Raw genomic sequence first — 11,326 nt, 5'->3', positions numbered from 1 at the left:
GGTGTAAATAATAGGGACTTTAAGATACAGGAACGCGGACGTCGCGAAAGAGAACCGGAAGTAAAATGACACCTGAGACCTTCACTGCGCATGAACAAAAGTTGGATGTGCTGCGTTCTTGCCGTCGACGGACGTGACATAAAGGCTTTTCGCGTTGCTGATAGAACGTGAGTAAATTGGTGGTCTTTTTGGTTTCTACAGACCTTTTCATTAACAGTGCCTGTGTTATTTTGGATGTTTAAGTATCTCCTTTGTTATTTTTTATTTACAAAGTCGCTTAAAAATACATACAAGACAAAAATTATGCCATTTTCGCCGCTGTGTTGCGAAAGTGGCCTCTGTGCGGGGAAAGCGAAGCTATGTTGCTGGAGTGTTCATATGGAAATAATTTCATCGAAATTTATACATAGGAAAGAGTATAAGTGGCGAGGCGAGATCTCAGAAACCAAGCCAGCCCGGTTGACCGGCTCATATGAAGAGGCCCTAAACATCTGCTAAAATTGCTGAAATATCGTTAAAACAATGCAGAATGGCAAGAAATAACACTTAGCAATCTCGGCAGTAGCCTCTGTTTTGTGAATTACTCATACATTGACCGATTTCAGTTTCAGGATCTACCCGGGAATGGCTTCGAAACCCAAGTAAGTTTTCAGCGGTAAATTTGTTGCATATGTATTCCAAACGTCCCAAAGCAAGTCTCATCATGTATTTTTGAACCTAGAGCTTCATTTAGCTAGGGAAATAAGCGAAAGCCAAAAATGAAAATGTCCTTTACAGTGAAGACCATCCGAATAGCCGGAGAGAAAACCTTAAAAAGAAGTTATTGACAACAATTTTCAAGTGTTTTTCTTGGAGTCAAAGCACAGTTACAAGTCAGCAAATCTTGAAAAAAAATATGCAGGCTATAGCACATTTATCAACAGCAGAAGGCAAGAATGGAAAAATCACAGACTTTAAAACTTTTTGCTGTTTCAGGCAGTTTTTGTGTGGCTGGAATTTTCTGTTCCAATAATGTTCAACATGTGCATCAACTGGTTATTTTTAGGGTATTATTATTATTATTATTATTATTATTATTATTATTATTATTATTATTATTATTATTATTATTGAAGGAATTCTTGTTTCCCTTCTTAAGAAACTGAAATGGTTGGTGTATTTTTTACATTGCAGAATTATGAGCTGGACACCTCTACATGATATTGTTTTGTGTAAGGAGATCATATTTGTGAATCCATACAGTGCCAAAAAAAAGTCTGTTAAACGTAGTGCATTGTGGCAGAAAATTGCTGACAACCTTAACAGTGTGAAAGATCCTCATTTTATTGTTGACAAGAAAGCAGTTCGAGACCATATTGGAATCCTTATTCAAAGATTTAAGAGGCAAGAAGCTCAGGAGTTGAAAGAAAGTGGAATAACCCCAGAGCGTACCGAGCTAGATGCTGCAGTTGAGCAAATTATAGCCATGGAGGAGTCAGCTGACACTGAGATGCAGGAGGCAATTGATGAGAACAAGGAAAAGCTAGAGGCAGACAGGAGAAAGGCAGAGGATATGCGAGAAAAGGCGATGGAAACAATGGGAAAAACTCAAAAGCGGAAATCAGAAGAAGGAAGCAGCAAAGCAAGGAAGAGCAGGAGAAGTGGAAGTGAAGCAGTTGAATATCTCAAAGAAAGAGCAGCTGAAGATCTCAAACTGAAAAGTCAAGAAATTGAATTGAAAAAGCAAGAAAAGGAGCAGTTGCAAGCCCTCCAAACTCAACAAACACAGATGTTTAAGTCCATGCTAGAGCAACAGCAGGCACAGCAGAAGCAAGAAAAAGAGAGTATGGCACAAATGTTCAAAACCATGATTGACCAACAACAACAGCAGCAGAAACAAGTTCAAGACATGCAAAATTTGTTTTTGATTCAACAGCAAACTCAATCTCAGGCTCTGATGGGAATAATTGAAAAACTTGTACCCAAGTGACCTTGTTGAGGCCTGAAACCACATTTGCTTAGTTGTTTTAAAAGACATGATGAGATTTTCTTGTTGGGATTTTATAAAGGATGTGATTAAGGAAGACATCAGGAAGGGAAATGATGAACATTCACCATAACAAGCTTTTAGTCACCCCTGCAATTTTTTTTTACTGTCCATCCATTGATATTTAGCATTTGTATGATCCTCTGTGCATGCAATTCATTCACCCCAAGAACTGCTACTTCTGATTGAAAACATAATGTTTTAAGCATGTGTTAAATTTCTGTCATTTGCAATAATGTGAATTGCCCAAAAATTGGTGCCATGTATTGGGATAATTTGCACATGGCCATATGTATTGATTGATTCATTTATCTTAAAAGCAAGAGGCAACTTGAAATCTACCCCTCCCCCCAGTTTTTGTTAATGTGTTAAGATTAGGTCGGTAAGATTTTATGAGATCATAGAGTACAAATTGGTAAACAATTTCATGTCTTATGCCATAAATTGCTTTAAAAAAGGTAGACTAAAAAGAAGCATTAATTGTACTTTTCTCCAGAAAATTGTTTCAATCTTAAATTTAATCTTTTTACAGTAGCTACAACATTTCTCTTCAAAAAGTTACAACACCTTTTCAATGTTTGCGGTGTAAAAAGGCTCACAACGTTGCAATGACTTAGCATATATTAAAGTTTATCATTATATGGAACACTATTCTTCCTTTTTGGCTGGATGTTTTATCAAGTCCATTTAGAACAATCAAGCAAAATAATCCTCTAGTGATGGAGGATCTAAATCAAAAAACTGAGATGTGGTATTTCCGTAGAGGCATGTCAGTGCATTGTGCAGAATCCCACAGACAATATACATTTTTCCCACTTGACTTAGACCTATTTTTAAATTCTTTTTAAAGTCTAAAAATTTAAAATAGTTCACTATCTCCCCGAAAAGCCACTCAACAGAGCTGCGAACAGCACTCATGGAATGGTTATAAGCCTGCATTTGCGGGGTTAAAACTCGATGCTTGTAAGGTGCCTGAAGATGCACCCTAAGGGGGTAGGCTGGATCTCCATAAATACACATAGCCTGTCCAGTGGTTGAAAAAGCATGTGTTTGGAGGCTGTCATACAGGTGTGATTCTGCCAGCATTGCTGCATCGTGCATTTTTCCTTCTGTTGAATGAAAAATAAAATGCAGTAAAACATCAAAAAGAGAGCTCAAACATCATTAGTTTACTTTCAAGTCAAAAAAGATTTGAGTGAAAAATGTCGAAAGGACTTATTTAATACTATATTGTGTATCTTAAATTGTCCGGCCCCTAGGAAATGATCGGAAAGTGCCTTACCTACTGGCCCATAGAGGTGTGCTATTAAGCCATTTGGAACCACAACCGACTGATACTTCAACCCATGTACACGCTTGTGCCCATTGTATACCAAGCGCTGGTTTTCTCCTGGTCTAGATATTGGACGAACAGTTCCGTCAACAAAACCAAAGCAATTTGTAAGTGGTGCTCCTTTGTTAGAAATTACATCAGCGTAGCTTTCGAGCTGGATGGCACTCAAAACGGTTGGATTCCAATCCATGATACGATGCCTGTGGTTTTCATATACCCAATCCATCACAGTATTATTTATCATACAGATTTCTGGGACTGGCCTTCCAAATATCGGTATCATGTCGGAGTAGCGACAAGGGTAGGCAAATCGCTTGAGAAGAATACAAAGGCCCTCAGTTCCATCACATACTGTTCCTTTATTACATTTAAATACAGCAGGAATTTGCAGTGCATCTTCTCAAGGCGAGTTATGTGATGCTTCTCAACCCTTAAATTGGCTGTACACTCAGCTCCATTTTTGTCCGGCAAAGAAAATGTCGGATATTCTTGGTAAGGAAAATCCAAATTATCTGACTTGCTTTCCTCATAGAGCAGCAAGAATTCTGCATCGGTAATAAAGCCCATTGCATGACTTAAACACAACATTTCTCGAGTTTCCCTGAAAGAAGCCATATCAGTGAATTCGAAAAACTCGTCGCGTCGCTCGCAAAGAACCTTAACTTAAATTTCCCGCCACGAACGCTGTGTTCTCGACCCAGGCTCTCTTCGACGGTCGCGTACTTCAAGGCGTCCGCGTCCCCGTATCTTAAAGTCCCTATTGTAAAGAAACACGGACTTGTTTGTCTCCTACGCAAAAGACGCTGTTGGGCTGCGGCTTTGGCTTGTTTGTTTGTTTTTGTTTGACGGCTATTGTTGTTGTAGTAAAGTTGTTGCATTTTATCCACCAAGCTTGCAGGGAAAAATAGGAGAGAATGATCTCTCGTAATTAATTGACCTATTATTTAACATGACTCCAAACAACAACGGGGAACAACGCAAGGTTAACGTTTTCCACTCAACTAACTCTTTCTAACTTCTCTAGTGCCTGGCCTTCGGTGACTACGTTTGTCCGTACCCTTCCCTACACGGAGAAAACTGTTTTCTCCGTTCAGAAAGGGTTCGGCTACACGTAGGCCACGCAAAACCTTAGCTGACAACGGTCTCCTGACTATATCTCCCTTATTAAACACAACTCATCCTTTACCGTGACACCTGACCTTCTTTATCCAGTTGTTAAAAATGATTTTCCTGATTGATACATGTGTTTTGCTTTGTCCCCTCCACAAACTCTGTTTTTATGTAACACTTTTTTTGTCATTTCAAATAAAGTGTTTGAATTTTAATCTAGCCATGTCTAATATGTCTGAAATTATGTATTTTAGCTCTTTTATGCAATTTAAGTTCTTATAGCGATCAATGTGCTTTATTCCCTTAGGCAGCACTGAGAGAAAAATCCTTTCAGCCCTTGAAGAAATTGTGGAAAAGTCATTGCCGGGAGACAAAATGACAGCCTACTATGATGACCCTGAAGCAGCAAAGCTATGTATTCTGGGCAAGATAACATTCTGTGAGACACGTCAAAAGGTCAGTTTCTTGAATTATTCTATGATGATTGTTAGGCAGTTATGGTGCTGTTAATGGCTTAGAAAACTCTACCATTAGCACTAATGATCTATGTCACATTCAATAAGTTCCAGAACCCTTGAAGTCTGCAGTCTTAGTGGTAATTTCTTTTCATTGATTTAGTATTTCAAAGAAATGCTGGACAGTGGTATATTTATCCGGGATTTTGGAACGAAGTTGGAAGAGATTCAGTTAAAGGATTCAGGTAATTAATTTCAAGAAAAGGAAAATGTACTAAATAAATTATCTTTTGAAAATGTGCCGTCTGTCTTTTTTAAAGAATTGTGTTGTCAGAGCTTGTACAACTATCGTAAGTAAAATATGTCATTTACTTCGACCAATATCTTGTGACTGTACTTTTAGTAACAGTGGCACAGTATAATAATTATTATTTGGTGATTATCCTTATAGCTCTAATTAACAGATATACATTCAATTTTGGACATGTCAATTCAAATTCAATTCAAATTCAAATAATGTTTGTCATTATCATGTCAAAGAAGTTTAGGTTTTAAGGAGGAAGTTAGCTCTCACAACCAGGCTCTAAGTTCATATGCAGCGTTGCTTACAGTGGAATTTTTAGTGAAGGTGGGTTTAATCAGTTTCTCAAAAAATATATATTACGAATTTATTATAGGCCAACTTTACATGTGAATTAATGTACCATGTTGACACTGAGGAGTTGGTGGATGGGGAAGTTCACTTCACAAGGGCCACTTTAAGGGTCTTATATAAAAAAGCATCATACCATGTCATGGTTTTGACCTTGTATTTAATAGTAAGTTTTCTATTTTACAGTAGGATTGCCTTGGAGTTAATTTCTCTGTATTACAGATGCTCACACATTGTAAATCATGCACTATATATAAATGCTTGAATGCCTCTGGGAAAAATGTGGAACGCCAGACTGACAGTTTTGATCACCATGCCAGTTTGATGACCTGTGATCAGGGGCCATCTGCCTTTCAGTATAGTCACAAACTGTTTTCTTGATTTCTTTACTTTTTACATGTAAGTAACTCTTTCTACTGGTCAGTGTCTGAGTGTTTCAAAGCTTTGAGATGGTGAGTTCTTCTCCAAACATAACACTGAATTGCTAAAAGGTGGATAGCCATTTTAAGAATTTGAGAGATAAGTTGAGACTGGGCCTTTTTTAAATCACTGAAATATTTCATAAAGAGAACTTTTTCCACTTACCATTTGGTTATTTGCATCCTTGCCAGGTGTGCTCACAGTGGGAGGAAATTGCACTGATTATTAGAGATGGCCAGTTCTCTGAAGATAAGGAACATCTCATTGATGTTTTGGATGTTAAGGTTTGTACATGCATGTAACTTTCACATTATCCTTCTTTTGCCTGATTGCCCTTTCATGACTTACACATCATGAATTTGGTAATCACTCACTCACACTCACTCAGCCGACTGCACCGCAGTCGGCTACGAGCTTTCCCCAGTTCGTCCTGTCTAGAGCCATCAGCCGGATCTCTTCCGGTGTCGGGGGGTCATCTTGACAAATCACCCTGGCGATGTACTGATGGAAAAGGGTCTTGGGACGTCCTACTTTCTATTTACCGTGCCGCGGGTGGTATAGGGCATACTTATTGGCAAGCTCGTCCTCTGGCTTCCGCAAGATGTGTCCAAGGAAGCGGAGCTGCCGTTGTTGGATTAGCTGGACAAGTTTCTCCTGTTGGACTGGCCTGAGGACTTCTTCATTAGAAATGAAGTCCACCCTCTTAATCCCAAGCATGATTCTGTAGCAGCTGGTGGCATAGCTGTTTGTCCTCCAACTTCTTTGTTGGTGTCCAGCCCTCGCAGCTATACAGAAGGATAGACAGGCAGGTTGATTTGAACAGGTTGACCTAGAGGGTTTGTAGGGACAGACTTGGATCGCCACAGCCTTTCGAGCTCCCAGAATGTGGACCATGCCAGTCCGAGACGTCGTTTGATATCGCTCTTAGACGAGGACATCATTGAACCCAGATAAATGAAGTCATCCACTAGTTTTATGTCAGTATTGTTCAAGGTCAAGTTTTTCTTACAGCTGGTATTAGTCATGAATTCCGTCTTATGCGTTTTTAAAACTAATCCAATCTTCATGGCTTCCTCAGCAACAGTATTTAGCTGGGCTTGAGCTTGTTCAAATGAATTTTCCAGGAGGGCTATGTCATCAGCGAAATCGAGGTCGTTGACTACTTCCTTAGGATATCTGCTAGATCTTCTAGGCACTGTGGCATATTTGGTAATATGCATTAAATTTAACCACATGCAATGTAAAATCTTATTTTAACTAACGCAATTATTTTTTTAGTGGATCAGTTTCTCACACACCTATACACTGAAAAGCTTCTTTAGATGAGATATGCATTCAGAGAAGCCATTAATTGCATTGAATCAGGTATCTGGTATGAGTCTAAATTAATTTACAGCATTTTTAAATAACAAAATGGCTACTGTAGGTTCGATTTATGTAGTATAATACACTAGCTAAGATTAAGTATATTGCTCTACTGCAAATAATTACATTTCATTGAAACAGCTACTGATAATTAACCTAATAGATATTAGTACCACTGAAAGGAAATGTGTACTTTAAATTAAATGGTTCATGCCGTAATGTACCCTAGTGAATTCACTCCTTTTGCAGTGAACATTGTTTATCTGCACTTGCAGTCTGGTTCACAGCAGCCTGCTGTCATACATGATTAAGCAGGAGTATATTAGCTCTGACCAAAATAACTAAGTTTCAAATGCAAGTATTGTGACTGTAAAGTTTCTTATTTTTTTGTCTTTTCCTTCACCAGGAAAATCATTCTATTACAGAGGGTGTGAGTGGAAACCTTCTGTAGACCAGACTGGTCTAAGGAAGATCAAGAATGGATCAAAGGGATGGATACAATGTTCACTAGGCTGTTTGGTCCTGATTTTTGTGAGTATGAATGTACAAAACCATGAAAAGCGTCCATACTATCTCCAGGCCAGATTAACCATGATGTGACAGACATCATAGAAGTAAATGATAACATAGTCAAAGCCAGGGCGTCCACTGTCAGTAATGAAGGCAGCTGCAACCTGACTAATGGCAAAGATGATGTGCCATGTAGTGTCAGTGGTGAAGGTAGCTATAACCCGGCTAATGACAACGATGATGTCCCATGCAGTGTTAGTGGCGAAAGCAGCTGTAACCTGACTAATGATGAAGATGATGTCTCATGCAGTGTTGAAAAGAGACAACTTACGCTTGCAGATTTTCAGAATGGGAGATTAAACAGCTTAACCCGCAGCGAGGCAGCAGCATACTACTTACCCAAAGTGCCTTTTATTGCACCAGGAGATGTCTCAGTTTCCAGAAATTTTACAAAACTATTTAACCCTTTGCTGGCCAATGGCCGTCCATCATCAAGCACTGTACAACATGCAATGAAATTGCAACCTGCCCAAATAAGGTTGTTAAGCTTGGTCATCTGGGCTGCTACAACTTGGCTTCACTAAAAGTGTTTGATAAAATGTGTGCATTGGAGTCAGATGCCTCAAACTTAAGGCAAGAAATATGTTTGCTATCTCAACACCTGAGGCACAGAACACTGCTGGGATCAAAGACACACTTATTAATTTAATGCGTAACGATGTGATTTTACAACAGGGACCGAGCATTATGGACTTATCAGACTTTTGTACCCTTGCTTGTGAACGTTATGTGAACAGTTTTGCCATTGACACAACATGCCTCACCTTTCTAAAGGAGGAGAAACAAAGTAATGTGTATCTCCCATGTTACAGTCAATCTTGGGCAAAACAAGGAGCACATTGTTTCAGCCAAAAGGTTTCAGGGTATTTAAGTCATTGCCCAGTAGATGCAGCAAATTTTATCGTGATTCCAATTCATATCCAATCTAGACAACATTGGGGAGTTCTCTGCTTTGATGCAGTCAGTAGAACAGCCTATTTTTATGATGGCTTGAAGATCGTCCCACCCCGAAGCACTGTCTCAGTTGTTAAGAACATGTTGAATGGTTTCAGTGTTCTTTCAAATGATTCCAGATTCAAGGTGGAACAATGGAACCACCCAAGACTGTGCCTTCCTTTACCCCGTATCAACATGCCACAGCAGACAGCAACAGGTGTAGGAGCAGGTAGCTGTGGTATTGGGGTAATTCTCTCTGTCAGAGATATCATTAGAAGTGGAAAATGCCTTCCTCCATTCCACTGGGAGTTTAAGGACATGGGCTTTCTTCGAAAGCAGTTGATGTCTCAAATTTTAGAATGGCGAAACAATGCTAAGTGAACTGTTTGGAAATGTACTTGTGGAAATGTACTTTTAGATTCTGAAGTGATTGATTTTTTCGTGCTTGAAATGTAAAATTAATGTTCTTTTAGACAAGTCATGCAAATCCCTTTAGTAGGAATTATTGTTCATGCTTAAATATTATTGTCAATATTCTTATACATATTAAGAAATTACTTGAGTACGAGTTCTATACATCCTGTAATATGAATTTGTTCATAAACTTTGCCACAGTTTCAAGTATCCTTTAATTATTTAGTTTCTCTTAATGTCATTATATTGTATTAAATTGAAAATGAAAAGAATAATTTTGCAAATGAAATAATAATCACAATTATAATAATCATTTATATTCTGATACTAGCCCTTTAAGCCCTAGACTTCTTGTAATATCAATGCTGTGGCCAAAACAATTCAATTTCAATTCAATTCATCTCAATATTTATTTATACTCACACAAAAATAACAGTTAATACAAATTAGTACTTAAAATATAAAATCAAGAGTATGTTTCGTTCATGACGGGGGAAGATGAATTCGGATTTTGTTCAACCCACACAACACATTGCACACGCCATGGTTTACCTCGTGGAAGAACAACATCCGGGAACGTTTATTGCATCATACATGTAAATTGCACAGGCATCCCACTAGATATAATGAGGTCATCCTAACACCCCCACTTGATCTCACTTATATCTCCTAGAATTACATCCACATGTTATTACACTAAATGAACTCAACATAAGATGTGTTATCTCTTAAATGGATATAATAATAACAATACGAAGTTATGCTTGTATATTACTTGTATACCTATGTCTTAAGAACCAAAAGTATAATTCCTAAACTTTTGCAACTTAAATTTAGTAACTGGTTTGGTCATGACATCAGCTACCATATCGGCAGTAGGACAATACTTAATGATTATCTTTCCTGCATTCTGCGCGCTGCGAACGAAATGGTATCGAACATCACTATATTTTGATCTCCGTTGATTGACTGGGTTCTTGGACAAGGCGATTGTACCTTGGTTGTCCTCAAAAACAAAACAGGGCCACTTACCTCACCAATGTCCTTCATCATTTGAATGAGATACATACCTTCTTGGACTGCTGCTGCCAGAACAATATACTCCGCTTCACATGATGATAGAGCCACTGTTGGTTGTTTCCTTGATTTCCAAGAAATAAGCGGACCGGCTCTATTCAAACTGAAACAGTACCCACTGATGCTACGTCTGTCATCTGTAGATGACGCCCAATCAGCATCACTGTAGCCTATCAGTGTAAGACCATCATCACACTTTCTATAACACAATTCAAAATCAAGAGTCCCCTTCAATTATCGCAACACATGTTTTAAAGCTATCCAGTGTCCCTTCATGGGAGCAACCAGGAAGTGTGACAGCTTAGTAACAACCCAGAATGTCTGGTCTGGTACACGTCATAGCATACACCAGACTACCCACTGCTTCACGGTATCGTCTAGGATCCACAGGGGTTTCACCATCAAACTCAAGCTTCTGTTCCGAAGGTGTAGACCTTGGCTTACAATTGGACATCTCAAATCTCTCAAGCACCTTAGTGATGTACCCCTTTGATTCATCTTTACAAAGCCATCTCCTTGCTCAAAGTGAATACCCAAAAAGTATGAAAGTCTACCCAGATCTTTGATATGAAAGCTCCCCTTCAGCATTCCTTTAGCTTCAGTCATTAGCAACATGTTGCTTGCTGCTATAATTATGTCATCTACCCAGACAAGCAAAGCAACAAATCCACATTCCAACACAATTGTCAACAGGGCTTTGAACAAAACTGTTCTCCAACAAGAAACAGTTTAGTACATGGTTCCAATTTCTACCCGACTGCTTTAGGCCATACAAAGATTTGTTCAATTTATACACAAGTCTCCCTCCACTCCCTGAGTGAACTTCAAAGCCTTCAGCTTGATCCATATAAATCTCACAATCAATAGAGGCATTGAGATATGCCGTTTTAACATCCATTTGGTGCAAAACCAGATCGTGTTGTGCTGCCATTTGCATTAGCACACGCAGTGATGTGAGATTAGCAGTT

General features: G+C 38.7%; 2 protein-coding genes and 2 pseudogenes across 2 annotated transcripts; 3 read left to right on the top strand and 1 right to left on the bottom strand.

Moving 5' to 3' along the window:
• The first annotated feature begins 33 nt into the window (after window positions 1–33).
• On the top strand, window positions 34–2,203 carry LOC138021887 (golgin subfamily A member 6-like protein 7). Its single transcript, XM_068868912.1, has 3 exons — window positions 34–167; window positions 606–641; window positions 1,174–2,203. Exons 1-3 carry the CDS (start codon window positions 91–93, stop codon window positions 1,967–1,969), a joined length of 909 nt encoding a protein of 302 aa, XP_068725013.1. The 5' UTR covers window positions 34–90; the 3' UTR covers window positions 1,970–2,203.
• Window positions 2,204–2,580: 377 nt separating this feature from the next.
• On the bottom strand, window positions 2,581–3,974 carry LOC138019070 (uncharacterized; annotated as a pseudogene).
• Window positions 3,975–4,757: 783 nt separating this feature from the next.
• LOC138020401 (uncharacterized) lies at window positions 4,758–5,618 on the top strand. Its single transcript, XM_068867394.1, has 3 exons — window positions 4,758–4,925; window positions 5,088–5,169; window positions 5,473–5,618. The coding sequence occupies exons 1-3, from the start codon at window positions 4,758–4,760 to the stop codon at window positions 5,616–5,618; spliced, it is 396 nt and encodes a 131-aa protein (XP_068723495.1).
• Window positions 5,619–7,318: 1,700 nt separating this feature from the next.
• Window positions 7,319–9,248, top strand: LOC138020400 (uncharacterized; annotated as a pseudogene).
• Window positions 9,249–11,326: the final 2,078 nt, after the last annotated feature.

Source organism: Montipora capricornis, chromosome 10, assembly GCF_036669925.1.
Source record: "Montipora capricornis isolate CH-2021 chromosome 10, ASM3666992v2, whole genome shotgun sequence".
In the NCBI taxonomy this organism is placed as follows: Eukaryota; Metazoa; Cnidaria; class Anthozoa; order Scleractinia; family Acroporidae; genus Montipora; species Montipora capricornis.
Note: the sequence above shows the minus strand (reverse complement) of the source record. Positions and strands in the feature narration are given on the sequence as shown.

Excerpts from the sequence above, each read along its gene's own strand:
- LOC138021887 (XM_068868912.1), top strand. The coding sequence starts at position 91 with ATGAACAAAAGTTGGATGTGCTGCGTTCTTGCCGTCGACGGACGTGAC. Across the intron at positions 168-605 it reads TTTCGCGTTGCTGATAGAAC|TTTCAGGATCTACCCGGGAA; the intron begins GTGAGTAAATTG and ends GACCGATTTCAG. Across the intron at positions 642-1,173 it reads GGAATGGCTTCGAAACCCAA|AATTATGAGCTGGACACCTC; the intron begins GTAAGTTTTCAG and ends TTTACATTGCAG.
- LOC138020401 (XM_068867394.1), top strand. The coding sequence starts at position 4,758 with ATGTGCTTTATTCCCTTAGGCAGCACTGAGAGAAAAATCCTTTCAGCC. Across the intron at positions 4,926-5,087 it reads TCTGTGAGACACGTCAAAAG|TATTTCAAAGAAATGCTGGA; the intron begins GTCAGTTTCTTG and ends TCATTGATTTAG. Across the intron at positions 5,170-5,472 it reads GATTCAGTTAAAGGATTCAG|GTTTTAAGGAGGAAGTTAGC; the intron begins GTAATTAATTTC and ends AAAGAAGTTTAG.